Raw genomic sequence first — 12,669 nt, 5'->3', positions numbered from 1 at the left:
ATATATTTATATATATATATATATATATATATATATATATATAAAATAACCAAACGGATTATGTTGTGGTCATGTCTAATCATGGAAACCACATGCTGGTTATTGTATAGACTTTTAATTTACACATAAATAGTAGAGAAACTACAAGAACATATTTAAATACATCTGCATTAACAGTTTATAATGATACCATTTCTCTCAGTAAATGACAACTTTATCCATTCATTCATTGCATTCTATAAACAAGGTGGGTGAGTTCTCATTTTAATTCTCTCTGACATACACTTGACTGCACCATCATCATCGTCGTCATCAACAACATGTTGCTGTCTATTTCTTTTAACATTATAATAAATAATATTTTCACAATCAGGGTCTTAGGCCCTGGTACTCAAATAAATAAACAAACAAACACATATAGATAGACTGCCTGTGAGGTTCAGTATTCTCACTACGACATTTTATACAGTCAGGTGAAATCATTTACAAGTAGATATACAACACTGACACACTTGCGGAACCAGAGACTCATTTGGAGAGCAAACAAGTACACAGAATTGGCCTTTACTAGTCGATTCACCATCTGGAGACATCCCACATATCTAGCTGATGGTGGCAATATCACCTTCACCTCTGGGTGGAGGTGAAGCATGTGCGATGAAGGATAGAAATATGGGTGGAGGCTAAAAGTATCTTAAGGGTGGCTTTGACCAAAGGATTCTCCTCCTGTATCAATAAAAAGGTGAAAAATAATCAGTGCAGCAACATTGAACACAATACCACGTAGCCTTTTGTTTTGGTCACTCCCAAATACTGAAACTATTGAACTGTTCTGCCACTGTAAAATTAGTTATGCCCTTTTTGTGATACCACCCTGTATTAATACTTTAAAACCTAAAACACCAGTACTTTTCCCCTATTATTTTGTTCTTCATGGCATATTCAAGTTGGGTCATCTAACAGACTAAACATGGGCGCATCAAGTCCCCACCAACATCTATCCTCATCAGTAATGACTCACACCCTCCACAATATAAACGGTGGTAATGCTGATTTGTGTTCACATGGGAGTTTGTTTTGGTCAATAAACACGACTGGACATGATGAGGGGAATCCCTGTTGCCAGTCTATAAAGGTTGGTGTGTTGGTTTCTCTTCAGGGACCCCATTTGGTGAAACAAAGGCAACAACAATAACAACACACGACAATCTCAGTGTGAAGTCTGTCCTCATCCACAGTGTGGTGTATGTACAGTTGGGCCGGCAGCAGTCAGAGTCATAGACGATAACGGCCAGTCTTACTCTCTCTATGACTCTCTCCTCTTGCTCTTCATCTGTTGAGAGCTCGGAAAAGAAGAGTTTTCTGACAAAGTCTACAGCTGCCTTCCTGGTGCTCGTCAACAGCCCTAAAATTCACAAAAGACCAGAAAGGTTGTGGTCGCTTTGGTCCGGGTTGGGTAAAGCTTTGAGTCTGACTGCCAAAGCAGCAATGATGAAAAGAGGAGGAGTCATTCTGTTTCCCCATTAGTCAACAGTTTTGGCCCATTTCAGTTCGGGGAATAAACTGGACGCAGGGGAGAGGAAACCGGGAGGAAGCCAGTGTGCTACAGCACGGCAGTAGAAACTGGTCAAAATGCTGTTTGTACCAGACAGAGTTTAAGTGCAGGGCTATTAACAGAGGTTGTACTGCAGAGGCAGAAAAAACACTGTTGAAGGAAAACTTAAAAAAGTACTTATATTTCATATAACGTAATTTTCCTTTCTGTTTGAGTCTCTCTCTCCTATATTTCTCTGTCGGTTTTCATGTGAGTGTTTTTGTTTTCTTCTTCTTGGGGTATTCACAGAAATCCAGACAGCTGCTTCCTCTCACATGGGAGTTTGTGGGTTCAGGCTGTGAAGACAATAAATGAATGCAAACACAACATTAGTGCCATGTCCTGGTTTAGTGTTTTAGTCTGTTGCAATGGGTCCAGAGGACGTTGTTAAGCTATGTTAAGCTGTAGCTATCAGATGGCTGAAGTTTGCTGGACCAGGATAACTAATTGTCCCGCAAGTTAAACAAAATATAATTTAATTTGACCATTTGCCATTAAATTATCCCCTTACGGCAAATAAAACTAGTTTAATTTGCAGATAGTCTATGTTTATCCCCGGTACGGCTACAAACCAAATTCAGGCTAAATATGGTGGCAGCTTCCAAAAAACTATTAGAACTATTTCAAAGGCAATTAAACTTTGCTGAACTTACTCGCAGCTGCTTTGTGTTATAAATGATGAAATGCTTATATCCTCACCTGACATCTACCATGTTGATATTTCTCCATTAATAAGCTGCAATGTCAAATTAATTAAAAAGCACTCACCGTTTAGCTATTTGTTTAGATGGGAGCTGATCTTTTCTTTTCTGATGATGTTTGCGTAGGGAATCTGAAAGAAAGAAAAAGTCAGAAATGTTAGATTATATTTTTTTCCTTTATACATATTATACAGTACAGTATATGATCTGCATATAGCCTCGTAAACCTTGATATTAAACATCCCCAAATAACTGGTCACCTAATAAAAGCCACAACAGAACGCTATAAGCATTTGACCTTTGTGACTTGTCATCTGAAATTTCTTGCAAAATGGCTTTTTAGTTTTAAAATAATATTATTTGAAGGTTAATAACATTATTTTATCTCAGAAATCGTTTGTGAAAAGAAGCAACTTACTGTAAATAACATGAAGTTTCCATTACACTGATGATTTAGAATAGGAAAATAAAATATTCTTGTTGAGATGTTTGGGTACGATATTCCATCAAAATTCTAAAACCTGCTGCAGCAACATAAATCAAAAATGTTGCTGGAGTTCATTTGAATGTCTGTGTGAAATGAATGTATCATTACTCTCAGACGGATCCATCTGCTGGTTCTAGACACATTAGTCAACTTTGAATATCCGTTTTTTCCGTGCATGTGCACTAGTATGCACGTGCGTTTCCTTATAAATGAGCTTGAATGCCTGTTCGGTCGTCTGCCTTTGCGGGTACACAAATGCAGCGTGCTCTCGTGTGTGTTTGGGTGTGTGTATACGTGCTGTGTGTTTGACATCATGTGCACGCGAGCGTGTGCCGCTGCATGTGTCAGAACGCAAAGGCAAACACTGTCTGTCAGCCTGTCTGCCAGCTGCTCCGGTTGATTGATGTGGACGGAAACACTCAGACAACTGCGGAGGAACTTCTCACCCGTGAAAGACAAACTAGATGATTGGCTCCGTCTTTTGATGGACAAATAAGCAATGGGAGAGCCGTCCGGTTCAGTCCTGTATTGATGGCTTTATTTAATCTTCGTCTACTTCTGTTGCAGTCTCAAGACATGGCTTAGGATTTCATATTTATGTCTACGGTCCACCGTAGTTGTGGTGTTAATTGGTTTGTTATTGTCACATTTCCTCATGTGTTTTTAAGTTCTTCTTTCCCTGTTCAAATAGTGTAACTATATTTTACTGGAAAGCGCTTCATAATTAGTCTTAATTATATTCCTTCTGAAAATCATCACCATGATTGTTTTTCAAAGCGAGCAGCGAGGCTTTTTTATATTCATGTGTCTATAAAAGAGTTTTTCATTTGTCGTTTAAAGGCGTAACAATGATATTTATTTTCCATCAGTGTTCAGCACTGATTGTGTCATTAGTAATCTTACCATCTGTAACTGTTGAACCATCTCCTCTCTGTAGGCGAGCTCTCGTTTCATCTGGTCTTGGAAATTATCTGAAATTAGCGTAAGTAGTTGAGTAACTGATAAAGCACAGTTATTATAATACAGCCGATGAAGGATGAAGGAGACGGTAGGAAAGGAGGGGGAAAGAGAGGAGAAAATGGAAGAGTTCGTCAGAAAGACAGCGAAGGAGAAGTTACCCTTCAGAGAATGAGAAAGGAAAGCCAGGTGAGTTTAAAAAAAAGAAAATAAAAGTGACTTACGGAAGACAGGAAATGGTGAGGTGCCCTTCAGAGCGTGAAACTCTTGCTCCAGTCTCCTCCGGAAGTCGATCTGCTCCAGCAGAACCTTCTGGAGCTCCTCTGAAGGAGCAGGAAGGAGGAGAAATGAAAATACGAGGGAGAGAAAGAGAAAAGGGGGCTGTTTGTTATAAATGTATGCATGTATCGGTATGGTCAATCCATCTGAGAGGAGTGGGCATATTTTATCTACAAGCTGAAAATATTTACCTTTCTCCATGTTCTCGACATCCTTCTTTAGCGGCACAGGAGAGGTAGCACCTTGGCTTCGATCACCTGAAAACACGGAGAGACTTCATTTCAGACTGTTGTCCCACACATGCCATTCCTAATGTCAGACATACAGTTACAGTACATCAGCTACACTGTGGCACCTATAGCTGTTGTTGTTCCATCCTATTCTTACACAACATCAGGCAGTATATTGAATATGCAACACATGTGTGAGTCACAGAATCATAATCTGGTCATGGACTGAATGCCCATCGGTCCTGAGGGATCGTTTCTTTATTTCTGCATCGCCTCGGCCTCTCCCTCACTGGCCCCGTCAGCGTGCGAGCGCTGCAATTCGCTCTTTGTCCTCTAGATGTCGGTGCAAGTCTGCGGTAACAATTTGACGGCACTGTAAACTGGAGACCTTTACTGCACTCGCTGCTCGAGAGGTTCAATCTCTTCATGCTGTCAGACCATATTGCTCTCTATTAAGGAAAACAAACGAACACGAAACTAGAGTCAATCGATGTCGTAGCTTGTGGAGCTGAAGTGAAGGTCTGTGCCGAAAAGTGGAAGTTTAAAAGGCCACTCCACTCATTTGCTTAAAACAAATTGCAAGCTTGCAGGTTACCGCGCTCTCACACATTTACATTATAATGTCAGCAATGTTATTTGTTGGCTGGTGTATTGTTGTCAATGTAAAAGGGTATTATTATCGTCATGCAGACTTTCACAGTGTGTATATTATGTCTGTGTACTTTTTAAAGCTTTTTTTTTTTTTTACTGCTGTAGGCAATCTACTTGTTGCTTTAAAACTTCACCATCCTCCATCCGCTTTTTCTTTCAACAAACATCTTCATCACACGCTGTTTTCGAATTTAGCCGTTTAAAAGTTCCTATTTTGTTCTTGCATGTATGTATGTAATGTGTTTGCACTAACGTCTGAATTGTGACAATGAGGCATTGTGCACCTTAAATGAAGCGATCCAGCAAACTCGATGTGTATATTCTCCCCCAGTCATTTCATATCCCCGGCTCCTTAAGCCTCCCCATGCTTCTCTCTCTCATTTAGAGCAGAGAGAGCTCTCCTCTCCTCACTCCTCCTCTCCTTTCCTCTCCTCTCTCTGTCTCATTTGACAAGCAAATTTGCAGACAGTGCCCGAGGATAACAACCTCGTTTGACAGTCAATTAACCGTGAATAGTCAAAGCCAAGGCGGTTTGCATTACATAAATGGAAAATTAGATTATTTTTTCTCCCTAGAAACAGAGGGAGAGTTTAAAGACAGTGGAGGGGTGGGGGGGGACTCAGAGGAATCAGGCCTTCTAATCACGTAGAGCTTCCCACCGCCCAGGGAGACGTTTGGCAATCAGGGGAAAGGTGGTCTCATTTAATTTGTTTCGTGTAATTTTTCGAAATACATTATACATTATGCGCAGGGATCATTACGGTGTGTGTGTGTGTGTGTGTAGGGGTTGAGGGAGTGAGGAGGGGGGGATAGATATAAATGTTGGCACAGATGTCATAAAGCACTTTTAATGTCTTCCTGACAGATATAAAAAGGCAATAAGCTGTGATCTTTTTCAAACGGGAAAAGGTTTTTTGCGCTGAGGAGGGGAAAAAAAGGCAATTATGTCGGCGGGGATATGGGTCTAGGATGGAGATTGCCAGCGTGGCTGCTTATCTCTGAGCTGATGTTTTCTTGTTGAACTATAACGGCCCCCCTAAGAGTAACAGCCCCGGCGACAACGCCGCTTAAGAGAGCAGCCGTGGCAGAGCGGCGGCAGAATCCGCTTTCCACTGCTGTTTCGTCTCTGTGTATTTATATGACTCCCTTAACTCACGTCTGACAGGAGGAGGAGGAGGAGGAGAATGAGGAGGATGAAGCTGAAGACTGAGGAGCTTTCTCTCACTGCGAGTCTCACTTGTCTAATAAGAAGAAATGCCATTGACACTTATGTATATTAGGTTATACGTTTGTAATACGCGTTCTGTATTATACACGGTGCATCTTCATCCATCCTGTGTGTGCTGAATGACAACAGGGACTGTTGCTTTTGATGCCATTATGATGCCACATGTTTTCTTACTTTCATTTACCTCTCAATATTGATACCTTTTAAATGTCAGACTGCAAATATTCTCTTTTCTTGCTCTCTACATGTTATTAAAAATTGTAGTTCTAATTTGCTAACTTCCATTTAGTCACAAGCTTGATTGTTTTTTTTTTTTATTTCCCTGATGCAAATGTTTGATCATGATTCCATCTGAAGTCTTATAAAGAGAGCAGATTTGCTCTGCGATGTGAGATTCAGATTAGTTACGAGAGTAAAGCCAAATGCTGAAATTAAATGAACCCTGATTTTCTAATAATCATACTTTTAAGAGTACTTAAAATGTCATTTACATTGTTTACAGTATTGTCTTCATTGATTGCATTGTTGTTTTACCACCTGCAGCTGCTCTGCAACCACCAAAAAAAAAAAAAAAACCACAAGCGAGTATTCGTACCTGAGCTTTCCCTCCAGTATTCGGGCGCCGAGGTTTCACTCTCCGGCACAAAGAAACTATTCTGCTCTTTGTTTTCATCTGAGAGAAAACGAAACAGAGACAGACAGTGAGACAGACTGGAAGAGAGTTCCAGTAAGGCCCATTGGTTGAGCTGGTTATCCGGACACATGGAGATAACTAAGTGTGCGCATGGTGTGTGTCCTTTGTGTGATTTGTGGTGGTGTGCTCACACGGCACCACATACACACGAAGGCATTTTCCTCAGCGAAAGGGTCAGAGTGGGAGATGAGAGGAGCAAATGGAACGTCACAGGAATATGAGCGTCGCAGGGACACGGAGGCACTATAAAGCCACTCACTCAGACACTAAATGAAACAAAGACGCCATAATACAACTGACTCAGACGTCTGATGGAACAGATAGTGTGTAACAGTTTGCTGGAATAGATTGGGTAATGCTATTTGATGAAACAGTGTAAAACCTGTTCAAACATTTGATGGAACCAAGACATTGTAAAACAACTGTTGGGTGAACGATGTCAGGCAACCCGTGCAAACAGCAGAGCGAGCAAAGTGCTTTTTTTCACAGACTATATATGAAAAAGAAACTGTATCTTGGTTTTGCAAATTATTAATAGTGCGTGATTCTTTTTAGCTTTGAAGAGAATACAATGTTAGAGTTTAAACATGGTGAATTGCACAAAACTGATTTGATATTTCATTGTAATTTTCTAACAGAAGATGAAAATGTCTCGTGCTCACCAGAGATGCTGGAGTTGTCTTTGGTTGCGTACGCTGGTAGTCCTTCGTCTCTATTTTTGTGAGCCTGAAAACAACATACAGTCAGTCAGAATTCCACATACATGTTATGCATCATATAGTTCAATTACAACAAAGCAGAACAACAAGTCCAAAACACATAGTAATGACTTTGTAATGTATATTCTTTGATGTGGTTATTGTTTATATTAACATGGGTTTTCATTTGTTCTTCTATAATAAATATATAACCTGCTTTATTTTATTATTAATCTGGAGTCTAAAGTGTAACTCATCACTTGGCAAATGTATTCTCCCCGTTTGGCGCTCTGCTTTTTTATCAGCCAATGGTAGCATTCATTTGTAATGATCCAATTAGGAATATATGGTTAAACCCTTTTCTTCCACCTCCGTCTTTGAAATCAGTCAGCTGTGTTTGCGGCATGTTACTCAATGGATGATTTCGCTCTGTTCTGGTTTAAAATGCTCCTCATAATTCTACCTCCCTCCTCCTTTCTCCCTCTCAGAGGCCTGGTTAATGTGGGAGTCGACAGGTTAAAGATTAGAGTTGCCCTAACAGGCTGGGGTGACAAAGGGAGAACAAACACACCGTGGCCATTTAAACAACCCACACCTGGGCCTATTAGCCAGGATCAGAGTGGGGTGACTGTTTCAATTTCTACAGGGAGAAACCAGCCTATCAATCTGCTTATGCAGATCACATCACTGCCTGACTGCAGCACCATTTAAATAATAATTAGCTAAAGTGGCCTGGGGGGATATTTACGTTTTTGTAAGCCGGGTCCTGTCGGTGAGGCGGGGTGGAGCTGGAGAGAGGCAGGCTCGCAGTCGGGGAGGCAGGCAGGCTGGAGGGCTCCTGCTGGGTGGGGTCCGAGGAGGAGGGAGGGGAGGTGCTGGTGTACACAGCGCCACTCCCTCTCTCCTTCCCCCTCTCCTCACTCAATGCGGGGAGGTACAGGTTGGTCTGGGCCTGCGGCGGCCTGTTTGCGAAGGTCCCTTCCTCATCCTCGTCCTCTTGCTTCGACGACTCCACGTCCACCTCCCCCTCCTCCTCGCTTTCCATTCCCTCCGCCTCTCCATCTCCTCCACTGTCACTTCCGTAACTGCAGCTGCTGCTGGGCGAGAGCCGCTGGTGGCGGTCTGACCTGGCGACCACGACAAAGTCCTCATCTGTTGTCCCAGCGACTGCTCCGCCGTTGCTGTGGAGCTTGGCGATGCTCTCGGCATCCTTAACGACGGGTCGGAAGGCCGAGCCGTAGCTCGGCTTCCTGGTTTGGAGGGCGGGCGTGTCCAGGAGTTTGAGCCAGCCCTCTGACGTCACGGGGCGAAGGTCAGGGGCTACTGTTGTACACTCTGGGTCAAACAGCCCGGATCTGGTTGTTGTAGTCCCGCTGCCGGGGGCCATGGTTGCGCTGACACTGTTGCCGCTGCCAGCTACAGTTCCAGGCTCGCTGGGGTCTGAGAGATCCAAAAAGGCCTGTCTGAGAGACGGGTTGTCTGCCAGGGAGGAGAGGGCGTTGGGTTGAGGCTGGAGGTAGGTGGGGACAGGGATCCCTCCTGCTGCCCTTGGTGGCCAAAACATACAGAAAGGAGGATAAAAGGTGTCTTTGCGGCCAGGCCATAAGAGACCCGACAACCCCGTTCCTTTCTGGCCACCTGAAACATCACTGTCATCTTTTTTCTGCTGGCAGAGACCGAATGCCGGGAAGGGATAAGGCGAGGGGAAGAGCGACGTGGGAGGGAACTTCTGTAGCATGCCGAAGCCTTTGCTTGGGACAGGGATGACAGGGTAGCTACGTGGTGCCTTACGGGGAGACAGACCGCCCCCATCCATGTCATCGTCGTCCTCGAAGCGGGCTCTTTTCTGAGCAACCAGATCAGGTCCCATCATGTGAGGCACTCCTGAACCATGGAGAGACTTCATAGAACCCATGGAGGAACAATGGGACGAAGAGGGCAGCGCTCTCTTCCGGCTGCCTCCGTTGAACATAGCCTTGACGTCTTCCCATGCGAAGGCTAACTCATCAGCCGGGATTTTGTCAGAGAGTTTGAGGTGTCGTCGCCAGGAGTTGAAGTTGGCAGCGTCGGGCTGGGTGTACTTGGCGTCTGGTGTGCGGTGGGAATGGAAAATGAACTTATTTGGGGAGAAGTACATGTTGCACAAAGAGCACTTGATGCACTTGGCCCTGGAGCTGTTGTAGCGTGCTGGGATGAAGTTACCGCGGGAGCCCCAGGCGCACTCGTGTGTCACGTCAAAGGCAAAGTTGTCAGGCAGTTTGGGCGGTGCGTTCTCTCCCAGGAAGGACTTGCAGAGGCGCTCGGCTTCACGCTTGGTGATCATGCCACAGCGGCGCGACGAGATGGGCATGGCACCGGCCCGACGAAGAATCTCCAACTGAACCGGAGTGCACTGGACACAGGTGATGCCCAGTGCCACGCGACGATTATGAATCTCATTATAACTGTAGTTCTTGAGGAGTGTGTTGGAAATCTGCGCCAGGCAAAGTCTCTCATTGTGATCAATGACCAGCGATACAATGGGAACGCCGTATAGGATGACCTGGCCGACCTGGTTTGGCTTGAGGGGTGAGGAGGAAGAGGACGGAGAGGGAGAGGATAAGGAAGAAGATGAGGAGTGGAGATGGGCAGGTCTGGGTGGTGTCCGGGCTTCCTGCTGGTAGGGGCCTGTTGAGCTCGTCATTATGATGTCATTAGTGCTCGAAAGATGGGTCTTGTCCATACTTGGAGGAAAACTGTTTGTACGACCTGCATAAAAAGAAAGGAAGAAAGAAAGATCCACATCTGTTCATTTTTTTTTTACCTTCAAAAAATTGTTTACACACACATGTCCTGTCTCTCTGTATTACAAATAATATGAAATATGTAGATCATGAACTATAATATATAATAGTTCTACCACGTAGGTGTGACCAGAAATTATATGATGATGTGTGGAATTTGTAAAAAAAAAAAACAATTTTAAAATAAAAATAAAAGTGCACATTGAAATACTGAAAGATATTCTAAATTAATTGTATTTAAATTAAATGTATCTGTTAAACAATTTACAGAACAATACCTTTTTTATTTCTGGTACTTGCTAAATTTAGAAGTGCTTCAACATCACTTTGAAATATTAGATAATAGATTTGGCATCTAAACTACTCTTACAAAATAATTGTGGCCACAGAAAAATGATAAACTAAATTGAGGAACTGAATCAACATTTCTCTGTTATACTAAGTAAAGTGTTTGGTTTTACAACCGTTTTTTTCTGAAGTAGTTCCTCTGCATTTAAAAAGAAATCAAATAAGGAACATCAGAAAAATATATTTATTTTCCACATAAATATAGCCTTTGTATTATTTTACAGCTTTCAATTCACAGCTCTGAAGTAATGAGTGTTTGTGTGTATGTTTTCGACAGTAGTTGGCCACTGAACAAACTGTGAAAGAGGATAACACACTCTTCTAACATAACGGTTACAATAAAAGTACAATATTATTCACATTTCCACCCAAACATATTGGCAAAAATTAATGTTTAAATTTGACATATTTAAATATCCTTTAGAAAACAGTGAAACCTAAATAGTTCATCATTGACCCCCAGTGATATTTAAAGGCAAACAGGCACAGACTGAATTTTAAGGCAGTCTAGGAGGCAGTTTTTTGGCAACTATATCAACCTTCATTTTCCCATTAAAAAAATTGGTTATGGCACTTTAATGTGGTAGCACATTCAGGTGACACACTGGCTAAATACTGTATTCCTTCAGATGTTTTAAATCTTTCAATTTATTAAGATGTATTTTAAAAAGCAATACCACAAAAATGGCAGGAAATGTAGCTACTGTAAAGAGAAAGATTAAGTGGAACCATGTGCTGGGTTATATCAAAATGAATTGTGGTGTTATTTTAATACATTTTAATGTTTTGAATGTAGAATAAAAAGCACAATTTTCATAGTAAAAAAGTGGTGTAAAATAGATATTACTTGAAAATGGGTTTTAGTATTTCATAAAGATGACAACTTCTGAAATGTATGTATTTAAGAACTCTTGCTTACAGCTCAATTAAACTAGTGCATCGCAGCGCATTTGTGGTATGCTTTATGAATAAAGAAAACTTCAGAAAAAATGGCGAGAGAAACGTTTTCAGTTTTGTTCAATCATTTCACAAAATGTTGCTTTAACAAATAAATTGCTGATACGTTTACAACCACTTATTTGCACATTATATTCAAGAAAACATTACTATAATAGCAAAACACAGAACGGGATCACAAGGTGTTTTTATTAAAACATAAGGTTCCCGATTGAACTGGAACAATTTATAGCAGCGCACTAATATAGCTGGAATTGTGTGGGCCGAACAGCAAACTGTTTGCCGGATAAGGAGCAGTACGCAGGAGGCAAAGCACCTATTAAGACATTTACATTCCAACTCATGAGTTCAGAGTTTGGCTTCAAACTACACAAAATATAAAAGCTATTTAAATGTTTACAATTCCAGTTCAGCCCGAGACAAGTTTGATCTCTACCAAAGTAACAGGCCTTTATTAACGCGTCAGTCAGGCATCATGTTTATCGATGGAACAGTATTAAAGGCAGAGGTTTGTTCATCTATTAACATGCGATGGTAATAATAATAATGGTAATAATTAATGCAACGGAATGTGAAAAATCCACACACATCTTCTCAAGCATTTTCTTTAAAAAAAAATAAATAATTTTAAAGCCTGTGTTCTGTCCCTCGCAGTATTCGTTAAGTATCTAGCTTCCATCTTTACCAACATTTTAACCAACTTTACAGCCGAAATGATGGAGCAGTCCTCACCTCTGACTCCCGAGAATACTCCTTAAAACGGCCACCGAGTCAAAAAATATCCCCGTCACGAGAGAAATCGATTTATCCTACACAGCTTTAAAAAACTCATTTTTATCTCACGAACGACCAGGTCTCACTGAGTTGTATCCGAAGAAACACGTGGGATCGGTACCGACTGTCGAGTGGGCTGCTCGTGAGATGTGAGTAAACTGCGACGCTCGCGCCGGTTTTATTCGCTTTTCAGAGACACCACGCGCCGTCCTAATCCGCCTCTCTCCCTCTCCCCCACCCACTCTCTCTCTCTCTCTCTCTCTCTCTCTCTCTCTCTCTCTCTCTCTC

The 12,669-nt window shown here is 42.0% G+C and overlaps 1 protein-coding gene across 1 annotated transcript; it reads right to left on the bottom strand.

Moving 5' to 3' along the window:
• Positions 1 to 140: 140 nt before the first annotated feature.
• skor2 (SKI family transcriptional corepressor 2) lies at positions 141 to 12,508 on the bottom strand. The gene is made up of 9 exons (XM_031855788.1): positions 12,340 to 12,508; positions 8,268 to 10,267; positions 7,484 to 7,547; positions 6,723 to 6,800; positions 4,210 to 4,275; positions 3,964 to 4,062; positions 3,686 to 3,753; positions 2,363 to 2,426; positions 141 to 1,890 (listed from the first exon to the last, which is right to left on the bottom strand). The coding sequence occupies exons 2-8, from the start codon at positions 10,239 to 10,241 to the stop codon at positions 2,370 to 2,372; spliced, it is 2,406 nt and encodes an 801-aa protein (XP_031711648.1). The 5' UTR covers positions 10,242 to 10,267; positions 12,340 to 12,508; the 3' UTR covers positions 141 to 1,890; positions 2,363 to 2,369.
• Between the last annotated feature and the right edge of the window lie 161 nt (positions 12,509 to 12,669).

Source organism: Anarrhichthys ocellatus, unplaced genomic scaffold (assembly GCF_004355925.1).
Source record: "Anarrhichthys ocellatus isolate YVR2014 unplaced genomic scaffold, GSC_Weel_1.0 scaffold16, whole genome shotgun sequence".
Classification (NCBI taxonomy): domain Eukaryota; kingdom Metazoa; phylum Chordata; class Actinopteri; order Perciformes; family Anarhichadidae; genus Anarrhichthys; species Anarrhichthys ocellatus.
The sequence above is the reverse complement of the archived record's forward strand: the minus strand, read 5'-3'. Positions and strand labels throughout refer to the sequence as shown.

What these genes read in the sequence shown, in the direction of transcription:
- skor2 (XM_031855788.1), bottom strand. Translation starts at nt 10,241, where the DNA reads ATGGACAAGACCCATCTTTCGAGCACTAATGACATCATAATGACGAGC. An exon ending in CTCACCATTTCCTGTCTTCC is followed by an intron (nt 3,754 to 3,963) that starts GTAAGTCACTTT and finishes CGCTAATTTCAG; the next exon opens with ATAATTTCCAAGACCAGATG. An exon ending in TGGTTCAACAGTTACAGATG is followed by an intron (nt 2,427 to 3,685) that starts GTAAGATTACTA and finishes TCTTTCTTTCAG; the next exon opens with ATTCCCTACGCAAACATCAT.